Here is a 27,650-nt window from a genome sequence, read left to right on the forward strand (position 1 = left end):
TTTGAAATAATATCAACTCAAAATAAAGATATTAATGTTGTTATCTTTTTACTTTTTAGTTAATAAAAACAATGACAAATATAATAAAACTAAACATAAAATAAAATATTTAAAACATTAAAAATAATAATCAACCATTTGGATTATTTACAAATATCCAAAAGAAAAAACTATTTTTAAAATTACCTCAACTATTGTTTCTTTTTAATTTATTTAAAATTAATTTTTCTATAAACTGACAATCTCAACAATATGTCAGTTTTACTTTTATATTCGGTTACTTCTTTTTTAAAAAAAATTACTTTCCCTGGGGTTGTATTTATTAAGATTATTTTTACCTTAAATCAATTTTCTATCATATTGTAGCACAAATTTAATATGGAATTTTTTTTTTTTGTAAAATCTTTTGATTTTCAATAAAATATATATAGAAAATGTATCAGCATACTATCTAATCTTATGATATCAAATATTTCTTATGAAATGTTAGAATTAATAAATTACTAACATACTTTTTTATTCAAACGATATGAATAAAGTACAAACAAATAAAAATATTTGAAGTATTTGATATTTGATCAAAGATAAGATGATCATAAAATTAATAGTATCCTTACAAAGAATTTAACCTGATATATTATAAAACTAAAAGCGTAGCTGATATAGTTATAGTTAAAATAAATTGTGTACTAATAATATTAATTCAACGTGCTCAAATAAATAAGTTAATGATTTGTATAATTATTATTATAACAAATTAAATATATTATTAAGTGCATAATATATTTTATTAATTATTTTTAATTATAAAATTATTACATTTTAAATCCGCACAACGCGCAAGCACGTATACTAGTAAAGTAATAAAGGTAAGTCGCTCAAGCTCCAGCAACACACTTAATAAATAAATTTTAAAATACGCTGCTCGAAACCCAACAATTTTAGAAAATAAATTAAATGGATAAACTATCATTTGACCATCCATTATAAATTAGGCCAAGTCACTCAAAGTCCAACGATTAATCCATTTTGATTAAATGAGAAAATAAATAACCCTTTATGTTTATGCATTTTAGTTAGGAAAAGTATAGTATAGGGGTATTCATATGCCCCTTCCCAAATAAACATTACAATTCACAATATCACAATATAATTTGAAAATTTAAACAATCTATTTTTTTGAAAAAATAATTTATTCCCAAGAAAGGAATCACTAAGGTTATAAACTAGCCGTTAGAATGTGTTCCCAAGAAAGGAATCACTAAGGTGATAACGTTCAAAAAAAAGGAAAATTTTCTATATAGTGTTGTCACAATCTCTTCATCTTCTTTACCAAAATCTCTCTCAATCCTTTTCTCTTCTGTAAAAACCCAAGAAGAAGAAAGGGTCTACTTCAAAAATCCTCTCTTTTCTTGTTTTTTTTTAATCTTCAAAAATCAAATCTTGATGGCAACAATGAACAGTGGAAACAACAGCAATACTCCTGCAACTGCGGCTCCTGTTATGCCTTCACCAAAGCAGACACAGACTACTGCAAAGACTGTTGATACTCAGTCTGTTCTTAAAAGGTGTCTATTGTTTTTACTCAAATCTTTGAATTTTGATGTTTATGGGTTTTGGGTGTGTTTGTAATTTGATTTTGGGGGTTTTGATCTGTTTGTGGATTGAAGACTTGGGTTTTTGGTTTCTTGATTTGGAGTTTTGAGATGGTTCTATTAGGGTTGTATATCTTCGATTTGATTTTCAAGATTGTTTTAATAATTTCTCAAAATGATGAAATTTTAGGCGTTTTCTCAGATGGGTATGTGGTCAAATTGATTTTAGTGCTTATGCAAGATCATTTCTATATGAGTTTCAAATTATATCTATCTACACATTTTTTTGCTATGTGTAAGTTTTTAGGTGTTATATAGTCATTTGGATATATTTTTATGTGATATCTTTGTGCTTATGGATTATTAGGTTTTGGGGATGTTTAGATTTCAATACTATTCACTAATCTGATTACGTTTTTTTTGTTTGGTTGTATTATTAGGTTGCAATCTGAGTTGATGGCTCTAATGGTAAGGAATCAGAGAAATCTCTATACTTTTCATTTCTGTGAGAAATTTTCTTCAACTTAAAGTTGTTTTCATTATGTTTTAGATGAGTGGTGACTCTGGAATATCTGCATTTCCTGAAGAAGACAACATTTTCTGCTGGAAAGGGACAATAACTGGTAGCAAAGATACAGTTTTTGAAGGAACAGAATACAAGCTCTCTCTTTCATTTCCTGCTGATTACCCTTTTAAACCACCAAAGGTCAAATTCGAGACCGGTTGCTTTCATCCCAATGTTGATGTGTATGGCAACATATGCTTAGACATTCTTCAGGTAACTGTCCCATCTGACTCTTGTTCAAACTGCTTGGATATGCCTTATAAAGTCGAGGGTCTATTGGGAACAGTCTCTCTATCTGAGTCTCATATTGTAGTTGGTTTGGTTTAACATCTTTATAACATCTGATCTGATGTGTGGAATACCATGTCATTATAGGATAAGTGGTCATCTGCTTATGATGTGAGGACTATACTCATTTCAATTCAGAGTTTGCTTGGAGGTAAATACTATAAGCAATTTATTATCGTTGCATTTACCGATTTGATCTTTATAATCTTAACCATTTTCTAATCTTGTTCTTGTAATGTTGTACCAGAGCCAAACATAAGCTCACCTCTGAACACTCAAGCTGCTGCTCTTTGGTGCAATCAAGAAGGTAAATCCTTAAGCTTTCTTGTAAATTGAAATTATGAGTATATCGACTTAGTGCGACTGTTTTTAACGAGTCTTTTTGCCACTTTCTTTCTTTGTTTGTGCAGAATACAGGAAGATGGTTGAGAAGCTATACAAGCCTAGTGTGTAGTTAGGTGTTAGTGTAGAATTGTTATTCTTTTTTCATATGGATGGAACAAATGTAGTTGGAATTGTTTTAGTTGCTATTTCCTGTTGTTTGGAGAACCCTCTCTTCATATGTATGAAAAAGAGGAAAGGTTTGTTGTGTACTCTCACAATATTATGGGAATATAGAGCACTTCTATTTTTTTAAATCTCTTGTATCTCAAATTCCTTGGTGATATCTGATATCATATCAAAATGCTGAAAAAGAAGACTTTACAGTGTCTATTTATCAATTGCCATTACCAAATTTATTTTGGGAGACATCCTCTCAGTTTCCAAAAAATAATGTATGGGACAGTTGGTAGGCTCTTCTCAAGGTTTAAACCAAGTAGTGTTCGACTTTGCAGGAAGCTGCCGTTGTCTATGGCCAAAGATCGACATGAGAAGCCCATGTTTTGGATATGACACATCTTTTGCTTACCGAGAATATGGAGGTAAGTCAAATGCTTGTAGTATTAAAACCTTATTAATGTACTTTCTAGATTTTGGTATTTGTTGCTATGTTGTTGGTGTTATGGTTCTTGTATAGCAGTAGGAAACATGGAGAAAAGTTCTCGTCAAATCACTTAAACTGAATAAAATTACGAATATGTCCTTGAATCTTGTCAAATCTTTACAGTTAAGTGTGTGACTAAACTGAAATAGAAATTGCCACCTAAGTTCCAACTATAAACTTGGTCTTAAATACTTTCCTAAGGATTACACAACATCCGTTATTAATAGACGATAATGAACAGATGCCACTAGCTAACAATGAACTTCTTACTTCAAAAAAGCAAAGTGTGTGACAGCGGGAACAAAAATGTCCCAAGAAAATTTATAGAAACTTCTTATGCTCAGATTGTTTATAAGCTGCCTGCAGTGGAAACTGATGTCAAGAATAATGAAAGCAGCCAGTTAGTGACTAACTACTTTCAATACACTTAAAAAACACCTTTGGTACGCTGCTGGCTGTCACACTCGATTTAATCCCTCAACCTTTCCTCTTCTTGCAGCTGTTGATACTTTTGGCAGTGCTCTTCAATTTTACGAGCATTAGGTTCAACCTGCCATATATTAAGGCCAAAAAACTTCAATTTTAAAGTTTGCAGATATTTTTTCCTTCTCTTGCTCTCAACTTAAGTAAGCACAATGAAATTTAACTACATATAGTAGAAAACCGTGTGAACCATTCAGAAGGTTCAGGTACATCAGAGAGAAGGCGTTGTGGATAAGGAGAAATTTGAATGTATGACCTTTATAAGTATCTTGGCTATCTCCTCATCAGAATCTATAATGGATGCCACACGAAGATCGCTAGCTGCATATTTACATAAGCCCAACATTGATCAAGCCATTCCCCTCACTTTGTATCCTTTTTCTGATTCAAGGTTGACCTTTAATTGACCTTTAATGAAATGATGTAAGTGTCATTAGGACTTAGGACTCCAAAATACAGTCACAAGCATAAATAAACTTTAAATTTCTTTCTATCTTATGTAATCATGGCTGAAGACAGCTTCTGAAAAACATTTAAGGCAGCATCAGCATCACGAAGCGTGGCATTGGGTTTTTTCAGCTTAATGAAGACATTAGCTGCATAGACATTAGTATTTGATACAAAATAACTAACATTAAGATGGTAAATATGCCAGATACAAACCTCTTCTTGCGTATAATATTGTAGGAATTGGATTCAACTAATAGCTTCAGTTAAATGATTATGGCTTCATTAAGCGTGCCTGCTAGGAATGAACCAGCTGTAAGTATTGAAGAAATAACAGAAAGTCACATTGTGCTAAGATAGTAACTGAAGCCTCCCATATGCATTATTGTCTTATTTTCTCATTCACTGAGCAAGTATGGAGATGTAATACTCACTGTGGGGCCAAATATCTTGTGGTCCCTATGGTAACTTTTTTTTTGAGCTCGATATATGAAGATCAGGTAGGATTGGAACAATTTATTAAAAAGAGAGTAGATGAGGCATAGATTGCTTTTGCGAGTCTTTTGAGCATATCATGGGTGTTAGAGTGTCTCATATTTGTAAGAGAATATGTTATTGTATCCTTTTATATCATGGACATTTCTCACTTCATGAATTAACTTTTGAGATTGAGTTAGCTACAAGGTGAATTTCATTACAGTTGAGGTTTAGCTCCAGTACATTCACATTTGGGCCTTTTTGAGCTTGAGGTGGATAGCTGGGTCAAGTTGTGCCCCCTTTTTTGGAATTTGAACAGTCACACTATTCTCATTGAGTTTGGTTAATTACAATTGTAAAATCTTATTTATTACAATTGTAAAATCTTATTTATTGAACTCCTTATTTGCCAATGTTTACACCTTTAGAGTGGGGGACTAAGCAGGGAAGTTAGAGCTCGGTAATGAGTAGTTAATAACCAATCAAATGATGTCTCAACAACAAGGATGCCAAATTTAGGTACAAACTAAATTATGAACAGATGCCACTAGCTAACAATGAACTTCTCACTTCAAAAAATCACACCGTGTGAAAGCAAGAACACAAACGTATATCCAAGAAATATTACCGAAGCTTCATGCTCAGATTGCTGTTCTTTCTTTTGTATTCTTTGCATAAGCTGTCTGCAGTGCAAACTGATGTCAAGGATATTGAAAATCAGCCAGTTAGTGGCTAACTACTTTGAATACACTTAGAAACACCTTTGTTGTTAACATATGTTGGCTTGCTGCTACTTTAGCTACTGATATCAGATGGGGAAGTATTGTCTTAGGGATCCTTAGGTATTTAGCTGCTGCATTATAGTAATGTGATTACTATATAATCTTCTTCTCTTAATTAGTATATATGTTAGAGGAAAATTAGTAGATTGATTAAAGTTGGGAAAATATTCAACAGTGGCATGTTAAGCAGAACTCCAGTCTTCCCTCATTATTGCTCATCACTTATAGCTCATCAAGCTTGCTCATCTATTGGTCTAGTAGCTCTTGTCAACTACTAATAAACAACTACATATTGTTAGTGTTCTTTTCAAGGTAAGTTTCTGCTTTTGTACGTGCATTACTGAATTTGATTCTATGGTACAACTTATTTATTTGTTTTACTTATGAATTCTTGGTGGTGGTGTTACAACTCTTGCTTGCATGACAAGAGAAAAAAGCAAATAAAATTATAACCTCTAATCTAAACATTAATAGGTAGGTCCCTTCTCTACTAATTCACTATTTTTATCCCTTCGACTCCTAGTTCATGTGTCTATTTATAATTTAAACGCATGGATGAGTTAGAGAGTAAATATGAACCAATCGAAAGAGTACTGCTTGGTCAGCCTTCATCACCGCCATCGTCAAGTGATCAATAAAATTGACCATCTAACAGGTTAGTAAATTGAGTTTATTTTTTTCTTTGAGATGAAACTATTGCGATGTTATACGAAAATCTTTTCATTAGTTGGAATATTGTCATGAAATTTCCTTAGTTGTAAAGATACAAAACTTTAAAAAAATAGATTGGTAAAGTTACTTTGTTGTCTCTTGGACTTCCTGTCTTTCCTAATCGAGATTCCTTGGTATTGTCGATTCTTCTCCTACCAACGACATAGCTGCTGTGTAGTGGTAAGGCTAAGCAATGGTGATGTGCTGCTTTCACTTTTTTCTTCTAGATTTTTTCCGTTCATAATTATTGCCAACACTGTTAGTGTCCTGGATTGCTTTGATTTCTCCATTTGTAGAGTAATTACCTGACTTTTCACTATAGATTCCCCAATTTGGGCTTTGTCAATGCTGTTGTTGTAGAGTTACTGCTTCTTTTTTGGTAGCTGATGAAAATTGCTACCTTATTTGTCCAATTGTTCCGTTGTTAATCATTGGTGATTCTTCGTGTATTGTAACCGGCTGCTTTATTGTAAAATGAGATTCTTTTTGAAGTTTAACCTGCTGATTATTTTGTTTTTGTACATTTCCATTGACAATTCTACACAACTCTGCCTACTAACTGTACCTCCAAAAACTAGCAAACTGTCGGTAATGATATGAGCCTCCTTTTTCTCTTTCTGAAGGATTTGAATATGAGACTTTCTTCCTCCATCTCCTTTCCTTTTAATTCTCAGCTTCATATATTTTTCATTTAATTCCGATGAGTCTGTTCATCTATCCATTATGTTTGACAGCTTGGATATACATTTGGACTCGGGACTTCTCGCACCCTAAGCAAGATTCATACCACTAAACCAAATGCCCTGTTTTTGAATTAGATTTCTTTCCTATACAATTCATTGTCTATGATCTATATCTAGTTTGCTTAATAATTTTTCTTTGCATCAGTGTAAGTCAATTAATAACCTCTAGATCTCGAGTAGTCATAACTGTCACAACAGGTTCATTATTGCTTCGTGTCATCAATATGTTTATTTTGTAACTTGCTATTTGGACACAAAACTCCTAGCTAACTTGAATAAATGCATACTATACTGATATATGCTAGTTAAAAGAATTAGCTATCTTTGAATTGTAAAATACATCCTTAATAAGTTAGATTAGATACTCTCTGACCCTTTCCCCCTAGAGTTCTGCATTTGAAGTAATAAAAAAAGAAGAAGAATTAAGAGCCAATAGTAAGAGAAAGGATAACAAACTCCACCATTTCATTGTTTTTAAAAATTTTGATATCATGGTTGACTTCGGATCTTATCTCTAATACTATCTAGTTGGGTAACTTCACTACGGGCCTGTAGAACTTGTAGGTGCTAACAAATTTCTCAAACCTATCATATGTATATTATTTTTGTACCTTTAGAAGTTTAATACATTAAATAGGGCATTGAGTAGGTATTCTTTTGTATGAATAATGTCTTTTCCTTGTATCTGCATTGCGTCAGTAGTAAAATGCAGCATGTCGATGCTGCACTTTTTTCTTTTTAATGAAGGTTGGTTTTGTATAGATGGCAGCAAGAAGATGCAAAGTTACAAAAGATACGTTAGCTCCAATAACAGCAGGCCTTCAAGTGTAGGGAGCTAATCAAAAAGCAAAAGAAGGCTACTGAGCTAGGCTTAGAGTGCCAATGAAATCTACAAACAAACCTACATCATTTACAGGAGCATAATTAGTCCAACTAAAGAACAGTAAAAGACATCTACCCTTAAGAACTGAGATAGAAGTTCAAATCCCATCAAAGCATCTTCTATTTCTTTCTACCCAAACACACCAAAAAATACAGCTAGGCATCATTTTCCAGATGTTCTTGATGGCTTTGCAGATTCTCCAAGAACTCCAGCTTTCAACTGCTTGCTATCTCAAGAAATAAACTCAGGTTTAAGAAGCTAAGGAACCTAATAGATTAAAACATGAGCTGCTGGATATTTTCTTTGATCCTAGTTGGTAGCTCTCACATTACAAGTGTAGGCTATTTCTTTTGCAAGTTCCTCACATTGTCTCCTCCTGTCTTCAAAGGTTCTCCTATTTCTTTCAATCCAGGTTGTTTATACAAGTTCTGCATGGGCCATTTTGAATATCTGAGCACTTTGAGATTTCCCCTTCGAACACTTTATGACCCAAGCTAGTTTAGCCTCCCAAGTTGGTGTTGTTGTCCATTGTCACTGTAACCATGTTGACAGAGTTTGCAAGTTTTGTCCACATCTATCCATCCCCCAAGCATGTAGTCTGTCAATGGTTTGTAGTCTATCTTGTACTTGCAGCTACATTCTGAACTTTGCCTTTGGTCGAGCATTATTCTTTCCAAATACCAAACATTTCCAGGCAATCTCGGGTTGCCCCCCAACAGCTATTGGTTGATAGTGGCGTCTGATGCATTGTGTGAGTTAAAACCAATGTACTTTTGCTGTAATAATTTTCCGTATCCATCTATAAGGCTTGAGAGGATACGGAATCCTGCGTTGGTCTTGATGTAGTATGTATGGATCCACCTGATCCGTTGTTACCCCTGTACTCGTTCTATTCTCTCCTGCAACTCCTTTTGTATTTGTGTGATGATGAAATTTGTATTTACATGTATCTGTCTAAATTGCTTCCAGGGTGTGCTATGTTGCTCCATACGTAGAAGATACTAGTTCCTTCTTCATACTATATGTTATTATTCAAATGTTTTTTTTGAAATTTCAATGTTTTGCATATTTTAGTAAATACGTTGAGGTTTTTTATTTCTTCTTTATGAGTTTATTTCTTTTTACTAAATTGACATAAACTTTTTTTTACAGCTCAAGAATTTGAACATGAAGAATCTATCGTTCAAGAAAGTACGGAGCAAGTTGAATTTTCAGTGTTCTTTTACTTTGATTAGTGGTAGTTTGAAGAAGATATCGTATTTTATATTTATATATGTTGCAATTTTTCTGTTTTTAGGAGTTGATAAAGATATATCTTTATAGCAACTTGAATATGATATATCTTTCTTTAATTACTTATTTTGTATTAAAAATGAAGTTTTATATGAATTAAATTATTAATTATATTGTCTGATAATTTTGTGTATGAAACAATTAATATTTACTCACTTGTATAATTTTTTGTATAATAGCATATAAAAATGGTGTAATGGCTTTTCATATACTTAAACAACCATTAGCAACGGGAAATTCAGACGTTAAAAGTATTGGTACGAAAATAATATAAAATTAACGAAAGAAATTTTGGTCATTAAAGGTGCTTGTACTAAGGGAAAATTTGGTTGCTAAAAAGAACATATAACGATCAAAATTTATGTGGTCAGTAAATTTACTTTTAACGACCGGTTTGATATTCAGTCGTTGACTTTAAACATCGGGGGCTTTTAATGATCGTTGGCGACCAGATTTGTTTCGATCGTTATTGACATTTAGCGACCGGATTAGGACTTTTAACGACCAAATCCCCCTTCGTTAATGACTTTTTTTCTTGTAGTAGGGGTGTCTCGGGGCGGGTGGTCTTGAGGCAAGTAGGGGAGTGCCTCGAGGCGTGTGTATTAGCCATAGATCTGGCTCCCAGAGCACACTTATGAGGACCTCCGTAATGAGTTGGGGAACCTTCACGTATACTCACACCATTTTTTTAACGCCCATTTCTGCATGTACAAGCCATTTTTTACAAATCGCCCAATTTCTCTGATTTTTCGTGTGTATTATCCAATGGATCTGGTGCCCGGAGCACCCAAATTTTTTATCTTAAAATAGTTTATGAGGACCTCCGTAATGAGTTAGGAAACCTTCACATACACTTACACCATTTTTTAACGCCCATTTTCACATTTTCAAGCACTTTTTTACGAACCGCTCAAATTTCCTAATTTTTCGTGTGTACTAGTTCATAGATCTGGCGCCCAAAGCGCCCAAAGCACCCAAAAAATTTTTGTTTAAAAACTTTATGAGGACCCCCGTGATGATTTAAGGAACATTCACGTATACTTAGACCATTTTTTATGCCCATTCCCTCATTTACAAGCCTTTTTTTTACGAATTGCCCAAATTCTCCTATTTTTCATGTGTATTAGCCCACGGATCTAGTTCCTGGAGCACCCAAATTTTTTTCTCAAAAAATTTTATGAGGACCTCTGTAATGAGTTCTTAAACCTTCATGTCTGCTCACACCATTTTGTTAACGCTCATTTCCGCATTTACAAGTCTTTTTTTACAAATCGCCTAAATTCCCTGATTTTTCATATGTACCGGAGCACCCAAAATGTTTTCTCAAAATATTTTATGAGGACCTCTGTAATAAGTTCGTGAACCTTCACATATACTCACACAATTTTTTTAACGCTCATTTCCATATTTATAAGCCTTTTTTATACGAATCGCCCAAATTTCTCGATTTTTCGTGTGTATTGGCCCATGAATATAGCGCCCAGAGCCCAAAAAAATTTTGTCAAAATTTTTTATGAGGACCTCTATAATGAGTTGGGGAACCTTAATGTATACTCACACTATTTTTTAAGTTCCATTTCCCAATTTACAAGCTTTTTTTATGAATCGCCCAAAATTTCTTGAATTTTCGTGTCTATTAGCCCATGGATCTGGCGCTCAGAGCACCCAATTTTTTTTCCTCAAAAAACTTTATGAGGAACTCCAAAATGAGTTGGGGAATCTTCACGTATACTCACACCATCTTTATTAACGCTCATTTTCACATTTATATGCCCTTTTTTACGAATGTTCATATTCTCCAATTTTTCATGTGTATTAGCCCATGAATCTGGCGCCCGGAGCATCCAAAAAAAAATTCTCAAAAACATTATAAGGGCCTTCATAATGAGGTTGGAAACCTTCACGTTACTCGCACCATTTTTTAACTCTCATTTCCGTATTACAAGCCTTTTTTTAAGAATAGCCCAATTTTTTTTATTTTCGTGTGTATTAGCCCATGGATGTGGCACACGTAGCACCCAAAAAAAAATTCCAAAAAACTTTATGAGGACCTCCATAATGAGTTGGGGAACATTCATGATACTCACACCATTTTTAATGTCCATTTCCGCATTACAAGCCCTTTTTATGAATCGCCCAAATTTCGTCTTTTGGTGTGTAAATTTCTTATTAGAAGCCTATTTGACTAGACAGGTCTCCTTTACCGGGGGGTTCCCACAGAGAAGTCTTGCTCTGGCTTGCCAAAAGCGTTTAATATTGAGAATGTTGGATTAGCCCATAGATCTGTCGCAAATTTTTTTTCTCAAAAAACTTTATAAGGACCTACGTAATGAGTTGGGAACCTTCACATATACTCACATAATTGTTAACGCCTATTTCCGCATTTAAACAAGCCCTTTTTTTATCAATCGCCCTAATTCCCTGATTTTTTGTGTGTATTAGCCCACGCATTAGGCAACCGAACCACCCAAAAAAAAATTCTCAAAAAACTTTACGAGGACCCCCGTAATGAGTAGGGGAACATTCATGTAGACTCACACCATTACTTTAACATCAATGTTCGTATTTACAAATTTTTTACGAATCACTCAAAATTTTTGATTTTTCTTGTTTATTAGCCCATGGATCTAGCGCCCGGAGTACCCGAAATTTTTTTCTCAAGAAATTTTATAAGGACATCCGTAATGAGTTGGAGAACCTTCACGTATGCTCACACCATTTTTAACGCTTATTTCTGCATTTTAAGCCTTTCTTACGAATCTCTGAAATTTCTCGATTTTTCGTGTGTATTAGCCCATGTATCTGCCACCCGGAGCACCCAAATTTTTTTTCACAAAAAACTTTATGAGGATCTCCGTAATGAGTTGGGGAACCTTCACGTATACTCACACCATTTTTTAACGCTCATTTCCACATTTACAAGCCTTTTTACGAATCACTCAAATTCTCTGATTTTTCGTTTGTATTGTCCCATAGATCTGGCGCCCAGAGCACCCAAAATATTTTTCTCAAAAATCTTTATGAGGACCTCCTTGATGAGTTAGGAAACCTTCACGTATATTCACAATAATTTTTTAAATCTCATTTTCGCATTTACAATTCATTTTTTACAAATTGCCAAAATTTTCTGATTTTTCGTGTGTATTACCTCTTGGATCTGACGCTTGTAGCACCCAAAATATTTTCTCAAAAATCTTTATGAGGACCTCCTTGATGAGTTAGGAAACCTTCACGTATACTCACAATAATTTTTTAAATCTCATTTCCGCATTTACAAGCCTTTTTTTACAAATTGCCAAAATTTACTGATTTCTCGTGTGTATTACCTCTTGGATCTGACGCTTGTAGCACCCAAATATTTTTTTCTCAAAAAACTTTATGAGGACCTCCATAATGAGTTGAGGAACCTTCACGTATACCACATAATTTTTTAACACTCAGTACTGCGTTTACAAGCCTTTTTTTACGAATCATCCAAATTCCTCGACTCTCGTGTGTATTAGCCTTTGGATCTGGCGCTTGTAGCAACCAAAAATTTTTTTCTCAAAAAACTTTACGAGGCATTTCATAATGAGTTGGGGAAGCTTCAAGTATACTCACACCATTTTTTTATCGTTCATTTCCGCATTTATAAGCTCCTTTTTTAAAATTGCCAAAATTTCCCAATTTTTCGTATGTATTAGCCCATAGATCTAACCCCGGAGCACACAATGTTTTTATGCACACAATGAGTTGGGAAATCTTCATGTATACTCACACTATTTTTTTAACGTCCATTTTCGCATTTACAATCCTTTTTTACAAATCACCAAAATTCCTGATTTTTTGTATGCATTAGCCTATGGATATGGCGCTCGAAGCATCCAAAGTGTTTCTCAAAAAAGTTTATGAGGACCTCCAAAAATGAGTTGGGAAATCTTCACGCCCATTGTCACATTTACAAGCCTTTTTTTACGAATCGCCAAATTTTCTAATTTTTTGTGTGTATTAGCCCATTGAACTGGCGCCAGAGCACCCAATTTTTTTCTAAAAAGTATTTATAAGGATCTTCATAATGATTTAGGAAATCTTCACGTATATTCACACCATTTCTTTACTCTCATTTCCGCATTTACAAGTCATTTTTTACGAATCGCCCAAATTTTCCGATTTTTCGTGTCTATATTAGCCCATGGAACAGGCGCCCGGAGCACCCAATTTTTTTTTTCTCAAAAACTTTATGAGGACCTCTTTAATGAGTTGGGGAACTTTAACGTATACTCACATCAAGTTTTTAACGCTCATTTCCCCATTCACAAGCTTTTTTTTACGAATCATCCAAATTCCTCGATTTTTCTTGTATATTATCTCATGGATCTAACGCAAGGAGCAAATAAATTTTTTTCTAAAAATTATATATGAGGTCCTCCGTAATGAGTTGGGGAACCTTCACGTATAATCACACCATTTTTAATGCCCATTTCTGGATTTACAAGCCTTTTTTTATAAATCGCCCAAATTTTCCAATTTTTCGTGTGTATTAGCCAATGAATCTGGCGCCCGTGGCACCCAATTTTTTTTCTCATAAACCTTTATGAAGACCTACAAAATGAGTTGGGGAGCCTTCACGTATACTCACACCATTTTTAACGCCCAATTTTACATTTACAAGCCTTTTTTTACGAATTGCCCAAATTCTTAATTTTTCGTGTGTATTAACCTATGACATTGGCGCCCGGAGCACCAAATTTTTTTTTCTCAAAAATTTTTATAAAGACCTCCATAATGAGTTGGGGAACCTCACGTATACTCGCACCAATTTTTTAACGTCCATTTCCACATTTACAAACCCTTTTTTACTAGTCGCTCAAATTCTCCAATTTTTCGTGTGTACTAGCTCATGAATCTAGCGCGCAAAGCATTCAAAAAAAACATTCTAAAAAAACTTTATGAGGACCTCATTAATGAATTGGAGAATCTTCACGTATACTCACACCATTTTTTTAACGCCCATTTTTGCATTTACAAGTTCTTTTTATGAATCGCGCAAATTCTCCGATTTTTTGTCCATGGAACTGGCGTCCGGAGCACCCATATTTTTTTTCTCAAAAAATTTATAAGGACCTCAGTAATAAGTTGGGGAACATTCACGTATACTCACACCCATTTTTTAACGTTCATTTCCGCATTTACAAGCATTTTTTATGAATCGCCCAAATTCTCCGATTTCTCATGTGTATTAGCCCTTGGATCTAGCGCCTGGAGCACCCAAGTTTTTTTTTTCACAAAAAACTTTATCAAGAACTCCGTAATGAGTTGGAGAACCCTCATGTATACTCACACCATTTTTAACGGTCATTTCCGCATCTACAAGCTTTTTTCTACGAATTGCCCAAATTACTTGATTTTTCGTGTGTATAAGCCCATGAATAGGGCGCCCGAAGCACCCAAAAATTTTTTGTCAAAAAATTTTATGAGGACCTCTGTGATGAGTTAGGTAACCTTCACGTATACTCACAACACTTTTTAACGTTCATTTTCGTATTTACAAGCTTTTCTTACTAATTTTCCAAATTCCCTGATTTTTCGTGTGTATTAGCCCATTGATCTAGCGGCTGGAGTACCCAGTTTTTTTTTCTAAATTTTTTTTATAAGAACCTCTATAATGAGTTGGGGAACCTTTATGGGCTAATACACAAGAAAAATCGGGAAATTTGGGCGATTTCTAATAAAGGCTTGTAAATGCAAAAATTGGCGTTAAAAATTTGGTGTGAGTATACGTGAAGGTTCTCCAACTCATTACGAAGGTTCTCATAAATTTTTTTGAGAAACAATTTTGGGTGCTCCAATTGCCAAATCCATGGACACATAAATAGTCGGGGAATTTGAGCAATGTTTAGAAATTGGCATATAAATATGGAAATGGGCGTTAATAAATTGTGTGAGTATACATGAAAGCTCCGCAACTCATTACTAAGGTCCTCATTAAGTTTTTTGAGTAAAAAAATATTGGGTGCACCAGGTGCTAGATCCATGGGCAATACATACGAAAAATTTAGGAATTTGGGCGATTTGTAAAAAAGGTCTTGTAAATGCAGAAATGGGCGTTAAAAATGGTGTAAGTATACGTGAAGGTTTCCCAACTCATTACGGAGGTTCTCATAAAGTTTTTTGAGAAAATAATTTTGGGTGCTTCGGGCGCTAGATCCATGGGTTAGTACACACGAAAAATTGGGAAATTTGGGCAATTTGTAAAAAAAGGCTTGTAAATGCGAAAATGAGTGTTAAAAAAATGGTGTGATATATATGTGAAGGTTCCTCAACTCATTATGGAGGTCTTCATAAAGTTATTTGAGAAATTTTTTTGAGTACTCTGGGTGCCAGATCCATAGGCTAAAACAAACGAAAAATTGGAAATTTGGGTGATTCGTAAAAAAGAGCTTGTAAATGTGAAAATGGACGTTCAAAAAATGGTATGAATAAACGTGAACGTTTCCCAACTCATTACTGAGATCCTCATAAAGTTTTTTGAGAAAAAAAAATTGGGTGCTCGGGGCGCCAAATCCATGGGCTAATACACATGAGGAAATTGACGTTAAAAAAATGATGTTAGTATACATGAAGGTTCCTCAACTCATTACAAAGGTCCTCATAAATTATTTTGAGAAAAAATTTGGGTGCTTTGGCCACCAGATCCATGAGATAATACACACGAAAAATTAGGAAATTTGGGCAATCTATAAAACAAAGGGATTCTAAATACAGAAATGGACGTTAAAAAAATTGTGTGAGTAAACTTGAAGGTTCCCCAACTCATTACAGAGATCCTCGTAAAGTTTTATGAGAAAAACATTTTGGATGCTCTAGGCACCAGATCCATGAGCTAATACACACGAAAAATTGGGGAATTTGAGCGATTCGTAAAAAATGGCTTGTAAATGCGGAAATAGGCGTTAAAAAATAGTGTGAGTATATGTGAATGTTTCCCAACTCATAACGGAGGTCCTCATAAAATTTTTTGAGAAAAAATTTCGGGTGCTCCGAGCGCCAGATCAATGGGCTAATACACACGAAAAATCGGGGAATTTGATAGATTTGTAAAAAAGGGGTTGTAAATGCGGAAATGAGCGTTTAATAAATTGTGTGAGTATACGTGAAGGTTCCCCAACTCATTACGGACGTCCTCATAAAATTTTTTGAGAAAAAAAATTGGGTGCTCCGAGTGCCAAATTCATGGGCTAACTCACTGGCAAAATCGGAGAATATGGGCGGTTTGTAAAAAAAAGGCTTGTAAATGCGAAATGGGGTTAAAAAAATGATGTGAGTATACGTGAAGGTTCCCCAACTCATTACGGAGGTCTTCATAAAGTTTTATGAGAAAACGTTTTGGTGATCGCTAGATCTATGGGCTAATACACACGAAAAATCATTGGATTTGGGCAATTTGTAAAAAAAGGCTTGCAAATGCTGAAATTAGCATTAAAAAAATGGTGTGTGTATACGTGAAGTTTCCCCTATTTATTACGGAGGTCCTCATAAACTTTTTTGAGGAAAAAAAATTTGGTGCTCCAGGCTCCAGATCCATGGGCTAATACACACGAAAATTGGAAATTTGGGTTATTTGTAAGAAAATGCTTGTAAATGCAGAAATGGGCGTTCAAAAAATGGTGTGAGTATATGTAACGGTTCCCCAACTCATTACGAAGGTCCTCATTAAGTTTTTTGAGAAAAACAATCTGGGTGCTCGGGGCGCCAGATGCATGGGCTAATACACACGAAAAAATGAAGAATTTGGGCAACTTGTAAAAAAAGGCTTGTAAATGCGGAAATGAGCTTTAAAAAATGGTGTGAGTATACGTGAAGTTTCCCTAACTCATTACGAAGGTCCTCAAAATGTTTTTTGAGAAATATAGTTTGGGAGCTCTGGCCGCTAGATCCATGGGCTAATACATACGAAAAATTGGGGAATTCTAGAGATTCGTAAAAAAGGGCTTGTAAATGCAAAAATGGGCGTTACAAAAATGGTGTCAGTATATGTGAAGGTTCCCCAACTTATTACGGAGGTCCTCATTAAGTTATTTAAGAAAAAAAAATTAGGTACACCGGGCGCCAGATCTATGGGCTAATACACACGAAAAATCGGGGAATTTGAGCGATTTGTAAAAAAGGGTTTGTAAGTGCGGAAATGAACGTTAAAAAATGGTGTGAGTATACGTGAAGGTTTCCCAACTCATTATGGAGATTCTCATAAAGTTTTTTGAGAAAAAAATGTTGGATTCTTTGGGAGCCAGATCCATAGGCTAATACACACGAAAAATTGGAAAATTTGGACAATTTGTAAAAAAGGGCTTGTAAATGCTGAAATGAGCGTTAAAAATTGTGTGAGTATATATATGAATGTTCCTCAACTCATTACGGAGGTCCTCATAAATTTATTTGAGAAAAAGAATTTGAGTGGTTTGAGCGCTTGATCCATGGGCTAATACACACGAAAAATCAGGGAATTTGGGCGATTCGTAAAAAAAGACATGTAAATGCGAAAATAGGTGTTAAAAAAATGGTGTGAGTATACGTGAAGGTTCCCCAACTCTTTACAGAGGTCCTCCTTAACTTTTTTGAGAAAAGGTTTTTGGGTGCTCGGGGCGCCAGATCCATGGGCTAATACACACGAAAAATCAGGAAATTAGGGGGAAATTCGTAAAAAAGGCTTGTAAATGCGAAAATTGGCATTAAAAGAATGGTGTGAGTATACGTGAAGTTTTCCCAACTCATTGTGAAGGTTCTCATAAAGTTTTTTGAGGAAAAAAAAATTGGGTGCTCCGAGTGCCAGATCTATGGGCTAACACACGAAAAATCAGAGAAATTGGGCGATTTGTAAAAAAAAGGCTTCTAAATGCGGAAATGGGCATTAAAAAATTGGTGTAAGTATACGTGAAGGTTCCCCAACTCATTACAGACGTCCTCATAAAGTTTTTTGAGAAAAAAAATTTGGGTCCTCCGGGAGCCGGATCAATGGGCTACACACAAAAAATCGGAGAATATGAGCGATTCGTAAAAAGAGCTTGTAAATGGGGAAATGGGGTTAAAAAATGATGTGAGTATACGTGAAGGTTTCCCAACTCATTACGGAGATCCTCATAAAGTTTTTTAAGAAAAAAAATTGGGTTCTCTGGGCGCTAGATCCATGGGTTAATACAAACGAAAAATTGGTGAATTTGTGTCATGAAATAAAGTTAAATGATTGTTAGTTGAGTGACCGTATATGGAATTAAATCTCATTCATTCCTTTTTTCCCCTTCTTTCCTATTTGTTCACCCACTAACCACTCAATAACCAAGTCAATTTCATTTGTTTTCCTCATAACTTTCTGCTAAAAATAAATTATCGTATTTTTTCAAATAACTCCTCCTACCATTTCATTAGCCATATCCGACAAAATTATTTGTGGCAATTTTAGGTGCATTCATTATTTTCATTAGTGCAATTGTTTCACTTTCCTTTTGGAAAGAAGAGAAAACATATTTAATAAAAAAAAATTGAGTGGAAAGAGGTGAGAAAATGTAGGGTAGAAATATATTACAGCAAAAGTTCGTATCATCGCATGTATAGTCCAAGATGTCGCACACAACACTCTTCGATAAACTTTATGTTTGCAAACTACATTAATATAACACTATCAACTACTTTCAAAATATTTAAAAAAATATATAATTATTGTTTTTATCGAGAGCAAGGGTTTCATAATCATATGATAAAATAATTGTAATATCATGATAATAGAAAACTTCAGAACTTAAATTTCAAATGGTTGTTAGAAGTACTAATCTGACAGTCCATTCCGTAAAAACATTGAAAACTCCTCATGTAAAGACCATCCTTAAATTTGACATTCTTTCCTTGTAAAAGACACAATTTTTCAGGTATTTAAATTTAATGCAAATAGAGGAAATGTAAGATGAAAAGGAGAAAAAAAGAAAATTGGTTTACTGATTTCAGAGACTGTCACATCTTTATATATATAATAAAAAAGATAAAATTTAACTTCACTTATATTATGCAGAATCTGTTGGATTTGCCACCTTGGGGCAAGCTATGTTGGCTTAAGATACAGTGCAGAGAATTCATTAATTCAACTATATTGTCACTAGTCATTTGGAAACATGAAAACAAAAGCAATAGAGCAAAGGCAACAAACACAAAGTTAAACTGTGCTAATTACTGCAAGAAGTTGAGCTGAAAACATGATCAAATCTTTAACATAAAGTTTCCAGTAAAATTTAAAACTAACCTAAAACATTATATAAACCTAACCTAAAACATGATCATTGAAAACCACCTTCAGAGGGTTCTCTAAGGAGTTTAAAAACTATATCAGACATAGCAGATCTTAAAGCATCCAGCAGAGTTCTCTTCGATCCCGATGCTTTAACTGAACTCTGTATGATGTCTCGGTAGAATTAGTTTTTAGAGGTAAGCTGCCTCAAGTTATACTTGGACAACTCCTTGTACTTTTCAACAACTCCAAGCAAGCAGACAGTCTGCAAAATATGGAGAAAATAAATATCAGACGATTGATGGTGAGATGCAAACAAAAAAGACAAATCAGTTTAAACAAGGTCTCGCGAAGGATTTCTTTGAACCCACACCTCACATTAATGAACTAAACCAAAACTGAGTCCTAAACTGCTGCACATTTGATTCAGGTCCTTAAAAGAAACAGCAGAAAAGCCCTAAATGGTAGGGTTCTTTCAAACATGCTCCCTCCATCCTAATTTTGGAGTCTCATTTTTGTTTGAGCATAATGGACCCAATGTGGTCCTGGGGTTGAAGCCATGGAAACGGTCTCTTACAGACATACAACTTAAGATTACATAAAGTAAATGTGATCCAGCCCTTCACCTGACTCCATTGCATGGCATAAGCTTACTGCTGCGGGTTTTCCTTTATTTTGTTTGGGCACAACTATTAAGGTAAGAGTTAAGTTCCATAAATTCTAAATGCAAGTGGATAAAAAATTGTAAATTAGTATTGGAAGTTGGAACAATCTGATTCTAACATCAAAGTACTACAGTTGAAAAGACTCTAGCAACTCAATCCACAAAATCGAGTTAAATTGCCTCCTTTCATGCTATTTTTGGTATAAAGAGGAATTCACTGAAGATATAGAATCAATTTTATAACTTCTAGAATCTTTGTGAGTAGAACAAGGATGGTTTTTGCTCTTTTTGAGAATGTAAAGATGGCTCTCGGTGTAGCCTTCACACCGATATATAATAATATATGTTACCATCTCAAAAAAAAACCTAGAAGAAAATATCTGGATCAAATTCTGTTGGAAACATTCCAAACTTGACAAATAAATAGTGACAAAGGAGACTATTTGTTAAACTGCACGAGGCTACCTTGTTACTAGCTGCATATATTCTCAAAATGTTACTGCCATTCCTGCATTGCTAGCTTCCCAGGAATGTTATTGCCATTCCTGCATTGCTAGCTTCCCATTATGTTCTAATGACATATCCAATTATCTCCTAATAAAGATTCTTGATATGAATTAATCTTAGCATTTCTGAATTTGGACCTTGCTAATAGGTTCCGCATGTGCTACAGGATCAATGAACAGAATAACCACATAATGAGTGATGTATAATGTTACTGCTGGAATGTGAATTATGCTGTTCTCTCCATCTGAAATGGCTATGGTAATGACTAAAGTAAAACAGGTTTCATTGAGGACTTCATTACAGGAAAGGACGATGGTTAGTACACACTCCAGACACTGCCCAAATCATGGAACACATGAACCTTGGGAAGAGAGTAAAATCTAGCTCTCAAGCACATCGCTCAATTGCACAAAGTCGAACTAAACTCTCTTGGGGGATATACCGAGTATAGATTCTCTTTGACAGTTTCTTCCTCTTTTGCTCTGAGCAGACAAGTAGAATGTCTTTTGCATAATGCTTTGCATCAGTATTATCAAAAGCAAAAAGTGCAAAAAAAAGGGGTCCATTGGGGCTTTAAGCACAAAGCGTAGCTAAAGCATGGGCTTCAATGAAAAAAGGTGCAAAGGGAGAAAAATACAAATATAGTTTAGTCCAAGACTAACAATCATAAGCATGGATGACAAACATATGAACAAAGAAATTGAAAAAATAAAAAAATGAAGTGAAATATCAATTGTTTAGTGTTGCCTCTGCAGAAGAGGCCCATTGGCAAGAAAGAAGTATGCCTTAGAACCTTGATGACAACACTGAAGCCCACATTCAGCGAGGCGAAGTGCTCAACACATTTTGAGCCTCGCTTCAGGGCTCAAGCGCACATTTGACAACACTACTTTGCATACCAACAAAAAGAGAAGATGAAAGTGAAAATTCTGACCAATCCAGGGCACTCAGAACCTGAGTAACTGTATGGCAGAGAAATTCAAAAAACAATAGAGCACATTTATAAGCAATGATATGTACCTTGACTATTTGAACCACTATGTTTATTTCAGGGTTGCTAAGATCAACTTTGTGAGGTGAAGGAACAGATTTAGCCACAGCATCAATGATTTTCATCTTATTGATTCCAGTATTTGCTCGGGATTCATAAAGCACTGCAAACTGTGAGAAAAATTAATTAGGCTAGAAGCTTGATTTACCCTGACAAAAATAGCAAGTTAACTGCAACATAAATGTCCACCACATATTTCCATCCTATATTCACATCTCTGACACTTATATATCAGAAAAACATTGAAAACGGAACTCCAATATCTAAAGAATAGTCATTGTGCAGCTGAAAGGTTCAGGATCAATTAAGTGCAAGGTCTCTTCTAAATGCATAACACATCCACAAAGGCAGTAATTGTAAAGTTTCAATATCATTTCCAGGTATACGTGTCAAACATTAGACAAAGATTTTCAATTAATGGCAAGAGAAGAGACTTCACAGTGAAAATAATGGTCCAGGAGGTATAAATAATACCCTCTTTGGAGTGTCGCTTTCAGCAGGTAGGTATTTTGTAATGAGAGGCGTTATTGCTTTTCCAATTTCCTCCTCTGATGCATAACATGTTACTTCAACTGGTAACACTCGCAATATGAACCTGTTGAAGGTATGACATTCTTGAGTAATAGAGATAAGAAAAAGTAGCCTATATGGCATATGGCATATTCCACATTTAGAATATATATGGAATAAACTCAAAAAGTAAATATACTTGCAGAGATCTACGAATAAATCTTAAGCAGATGAAAGAACCTTGATACATGTTTCTTTCTCAAGGCAAGTGAGGACAGCATATGTTGAACGATTTCCTTAGGGTTGGGATCTCCATCTTTCTTGCTCATGTGAACAAACACAACACCATTGCAACCTGAGTCTAGATAGCTAAAACGCCTCTGTTGGCAGAAAGAAAGCAACATGTTACAAAGATATATGCTGAGACAAATTACGAAGAATTATATTGAATCAAACACTATGTTAACTGGCTCAGACAGTTATATCTGCCAGAGTTGGTGCTTTTAGTCTTGAGATAAAATCAAATGAGAAACAACACAAAGTCAGGGCAAAAAGAGTCTCTCTTTTTTGAGAAGATAAATGATAGTAGGATTATTGCAAAAGATATATCAGCACTAAGATAGTACAGTTTTGTACAAAAGTTTTAGTACAAGGGTATTCAGATAGAGAGAGAGAGAGAGAACTTTATTCCAGTAAATAAGACCATGTCAACCACAAAATCAAAGGAGAGGAAAACAATCCCAGCCCCTTTCAGTGAGAGATTATAAAGGCATTGCATTCCATTGTGCTCAAACAGAGATGGCCTGGCCCTAACAAACATCTAACATGAACTACCAAGGATAAGCAGAAAATGACACAGATACACACACAAAGAAGCTAAGTCATAGTAATAGACTTACATAGCATAGGAATTACAGTTGTAGGCCTGCAGCTTACTTGAAACAATAAGAAAAAAGTATATCCACTTACCTTGCTTTTGTCTCCCAACTCAGCAAGCTCAGCATCAATTAGTCTATCAATAGATTTCTCCTCTGTCTTACCAATTGCAATATGTCCAGCTTCTGCTGCTTCTTTTTCCACACATTGTTTCTTTGCAGGTGGCTCCCCAACTTCAATATCTTTCTGTTCAAGAGTATTCTCTAGCTCCTCCTTATTCTCAGTATTTTCTTGTATCAGTTCATCAGTAGAGGTGTTATCCTTGTTTTCAGGCCCGGATTCACCAGTTTTTAAGCTGTCAATCTCATCATCAATTTTCTCTTGATGTTGCTCAATTTTTAAAGTCTCCTCCTTGGTCTGGTCCTCGTCATTCCCATTTTCTCCATCTTCATCATCACTACTAGAAGAATCAGAATATTTGAAAACAGTCTTTTTGTTTACAGGTTTTTCTGATAATTCTACCTGTCCTAAGTTTGAATTTGTTCCCTGCACCAGCTCTTCATAAAACTACACAAAATTTAAGAAGAAGAAAATCATGGGTCACATCACAATCAACAGTAAACCAATCAATAAAACAAGAAAGCAATCTCTCTGTTTTAAGACTTCTCCACGAATCATACATCAGCCAAGCTTAAAATCTGAGCAAAGGCTTCAGAACTCATACTAAAGAGGCCAAAAATACATTGAACCCAATTTCTTTTACAGCTTTTAATTCTTGATTGATGAATTCTCTGATTTGACATCCTTTAGATAATAGAAAGAGTATAGGAAGTCTCATGAACAAAAATGTCCAGTACAGAAGTGTGTTTTTAGACTCTTCCTAGACTACCTTATGTGCTTGTCCTTTCTGGTGTTCCAGGAATTGAAACTCGTCTTCCTAACAGACATGGAACCATGGCAACTTATTGAAGTCCAAGGAAGTAATCATCATTACACAAAAACTAACTTTGTCCATTCTTTCTTACTCAAGATTCACAGCTGAGTCTGTATTTGATCTTTGTCTGAGATAATTGTCAGCTTACAATTTTCAACTAAGCACTTATTTGAGGACATGCATGAATAAAACTAACTACTTGTTTGACCACGACGAGCTAAAGAAATATGGACAAATACAACTTTACAGTGATGTCCATACTATACACGTTCACCAAGAGCCTTTAAACAGGTTCAAAGTGATACTTATTTTGGTTCAAAGTGACACTTCCTTGCTTGTAAAGTCAGAAATATGGAATCAACTTTTACAGGAAATAAGTTGAGCAAAAGGAAAAAATATACTACATGGTATGGAAAAATAGGTTAGACATCTTCATCCTTGATTTGTTTGGGTAAAATGTGGTTTCATTGCTTTCTTTTTGGAGCAACATAGCAAATTTCGATGTTGAGGCCATGATTGACTTTATTAGTTCTTTACACAACCTGTAAGAACTTCTTTGCATGTTCTCTTAGTACATGACAACATACTCTTTGATGCTGATATATAAAACTACCTTAGTTATCAAAAAATATGCTGTACAGACAAAACGTTAAAGATTTGGAAGACATTGGACCATTATGATGTCAAAAATTCATTATAGAGCAGAAGTAGAATTGCGAGAAAATGAAAAAATGATCCCTTATGTTTTCGGGTAGGTTTAAAATAGTCTCTTAATGTACACCTGAGGAACTTTGGTCCTTAAGTTTGTCAAATTGACACTTTTTATCACCAAAACAATTAACAAACTTTAGTTGGTAGATTTAACGGGAACTATGAAAACAAAAATTTGATTAGAAACCAGTCCATCAAATCTCAAAAATTGCAACACCAAATAATTGCACAAGATACCAGAGACGAACCAAAAAAACAGAACTTGCGCCTCAAAATTGCACCAGAAACAACAAAATAGACCAAAAATACCAGAAACTGCAACCAAAAAAAAAACTCCAAGTAGCTCTCATTAAGTACAACAATCAAAGTTGTTAAATATTTGATTAAAAACTGAAAATGCTGACTTCTGAGAAACTTAAATGACGAAAACTGCTCAGAGATACATATGTTTAAAAGACTACTTCAAACCTATCTCAAACATCAGGGGCCATTTTTGTCATTTTCTCATAAAATTGCAGAGACATGGAAAATTTCACGCAATATCTAACTTGGACACTTGGATCTCCTGGGAGGAATTCAACCTGATAACTTTGAAAGGTACGAAACCTGAATTGGATGATCACCAAGAACCACAATATCCTTTTATCCTTTTAGACAGTGAAAGAGCCAGAATTTCTAACAAGGGGATTCAAAAGAAGTGCAAGAATGCCATACTTAGGACATAAAGCAATTTTTGAACCACCTTTACTACATTTAAAACTTCTGTAATGTCAAGGGGATTCAAAAATTTATATATATACAAAAAAAGATGTTTGGTGAATCCTGCCCTATTTGCACCATCTAAATTTTGATGAAAGGGGATTCAACTGAACCCCTTTGTGAAACTTAGATCTGATGCTGCTTCTGGAGTCGCTACCAATAGCAACAAACACAATGATTTTTCTGGATATCACATTTTGGGCATCGGTTTTTGCAAGACTAATTATAACTTGTTTAGAATTAATAGAAATGTTTGCAGAAACTAAATTCGAATCGGAGATAAAAACAAACGTCTTTCTCAATCTAGTTACTTGTACTTTGTCCATAAAGGAGGGAACTGTGATGTTCAATCAAGTAAAATATCAACTTCTAATATTCCATAGATATCTAAATTTCATTTCTACAACAAGTGGGGTCGGGGGAGGGTAGAGTATACACAAACCTTACCCCTACCTCGAGAGGTAGAGGGGTTGTTTCCGATAGACCCTAGGCTAAAGGAAAAGATGGAAAAACAAGAAGACAAAGTATGCTCTAGATTCATTTCTGAACAACATAAATCACCACGTCTTAATTATGTTTGAAAATTAGTCAAATTAACCCTCATAAGCAAAACAGAAAGACTGGAATGGAAGAAAGTAAATGAAGTAAACATACTTAACTAGTGAATGCAGAAATGAATATCTTCAAGACACATTAAAGTAGTAAACACACAATAATTTCAAGATAAGCATAAACAAAGCAACTTTAAAGGGGATTCTTAGTCTTAGTAGCTACCTAAAGAGTTTGACTCCCCAACTCGTAATTCCCTCCCCATTTACTGCACCCCCAATTTTATTTTTATCAAAAAAGAAAGCAACTTTAAAACTATACATACAGAGTCGATAACATTAACAGCTTCTTGAGAGGCTTGTCGTTCCCTTCCACCATCACATGTTATATAAAACCCTTGAACTCCTGGACGTAAAGGGTATCCACCTTTCTTCACTGATTTCTATTTTATGCAACAAAAAACCATAGTTAGTTACCAATTAACTTGTCAAAAAAGACAGTTTTTTTACATCTATTGATCAAGAAAAAAGAAAATGATTAAGGAGGCTAACATTGTTTGGACGATATCGTTGCCTATTCTTGTTGTTACTCTTCGTTTTTTGCTTTGATTTGTTGTCTGTAGCCATTGAAAACGAGAGCAAAACAGTGGCTGCAGTTGGGGTGAAGAGGGACTCTAGAGAAAGGAAGAATATTATACTATGAGGTATTTTTGAATTTTTATTTAGAGAGGAAACGGATCAAAGCCCATTATAAGAGAAAAGGCCCAATTAATGTTTTTGAACATAATCGTGGTTCGATAGAGCGTATAAAAATGAAAAATTATATAAAATGGCAAACTTCATTATATATTAAATTAATATATTTTATTGAATTTTTATGGATATATTTAATTATTAAATAACAAATACTAGGATTTTTTTCCTCTTTTTACAATTTCACTCTTCCTTAGTTCCCACTTTCAAATCTTTTCTTTCATTATCCCCCAAAATCATTATATCTCTCGTTATTCTCCTAACAATCCTTGGCTCTTTCTCCCTAAAATCCTTATAATCAACGATTTTTGCTTGATTTTCGAAGGTTATTTGTGATTTAGATTCATCAGGTATCTTCTAATTCCATTTTTTTTCTTTTTTTTCATTGAAGGTCCTATATACGTTTCTACTATCTTTTTAGGGTTGAAGTTGAAGATTGTTTTCACCATTACAATAGTGGAAATCACTACTTCTAAGAGGATCACAAGAGGTACACATTATTCCGATAAATGTTTGGAAGAAATACCTTCATTTGATTTGTGTATCACTCAAATGAAAGTACAACTTTTAGGCTCTATTGCCGCGATGGAGATAGAGAAGCGATCTAAGTTTCAAAATTACCCCATAACTTTGAATCTGAATGATGAATCAGAAAGGGTTGATTCTTTCAAGAGGAAAGATGGTTCAAAACAAGAGGAGAAAAGTCAACAATGTTGTTTCTGGTAGGAGTGAAAAATGTAGTTAATGAACATGAAGAAGAAATTGAGGTATGCAAATTTTTCAATTTTCACATAGTAGAATACTTACATACATATGCAATTGTAGTGTATCGA

General features: G+C 34.5%; 2 protein-coding genes across 2 annotated transcripts; one reads left to right on the forward strand and one right to left on the reverse strand.

The window, feature by feature from the left end:
* The first annotated feature begins 1,316 nt into the window (after nucleotides 1–1,316).
* On the forward strand, nucleotides 1,317–3,158 carry LOC125818073 (ubiquitin-conjugating enzyme E2 20). The gene is made up of 6 exons (XM_049497594.1): nucleotides 1,317–1,568; nucleotides 2,036–2,063; nucleotides 2,146–2,373; nucleotides 2,536–2,599; nucleotides 2,696–2,755; nucleotides 2,859–3,158. Exons 1-6 carry the CDS (start codon nucleotides 1,447–1,449, stop codon nucleotides 2,900–2,902), a joined length of 546 nt encoding a protein of 181 aa, XP_049353551.1. The 5' UTR covers nucleotides 1,317–1,446; the 3' UTR covers nucleotides 2,903–3,158.
* A 16,271-nt stretch (nucleotides 3,159–19,429) lies between these two features.
* On the reverse strand, nucleotides 19,430–26,755 carry LOC125818070 (uncharacterized). Its single transcript, XM_049497590.1, has 7 exons — nucleotides 26,617–26,755; nucleotides 26,391–26,507; nucleotides 23,206–23,679; nucleotides 22,477–22,616; nucleotides 22,201–22,321; nucleotides 21,696–21,836; nucleotides 19,430–19,769 (listed from the first exon to the last, which is right to left on the reverse strand). The coding sequence occupies exons 1-7, from the start codon at nucleotides 26,689–26,691 to the stop codon at nucleotides 19,689–19,691; spliced, it is 1,149 nt and encodes a 382-aa protein (XP_049353547.1). The 5' UTR covers nucleotides 26,692–26,755; the 3' UTR covers nucleotides 19,430–19,688.
* Nucleotides 26,756–27,650: the final 895 nt, after the last annotated feature.

This window comes from Solanum verrucosum, unplaced genomic scaffold (assembly GCF_900185275.1).
Source record: "Solanum verrucosum unplaced genomic scaffold, falcon-dt-bn FXZP01000253.1, whole genome shotgun sequence".
NCBI classification, from domain to species: Eukaryota; Viridiplantae; Streptophyta; class Magnoliopsida; order Solanales; family Solanaceae; genus Solanum; species Solanum verrucosum.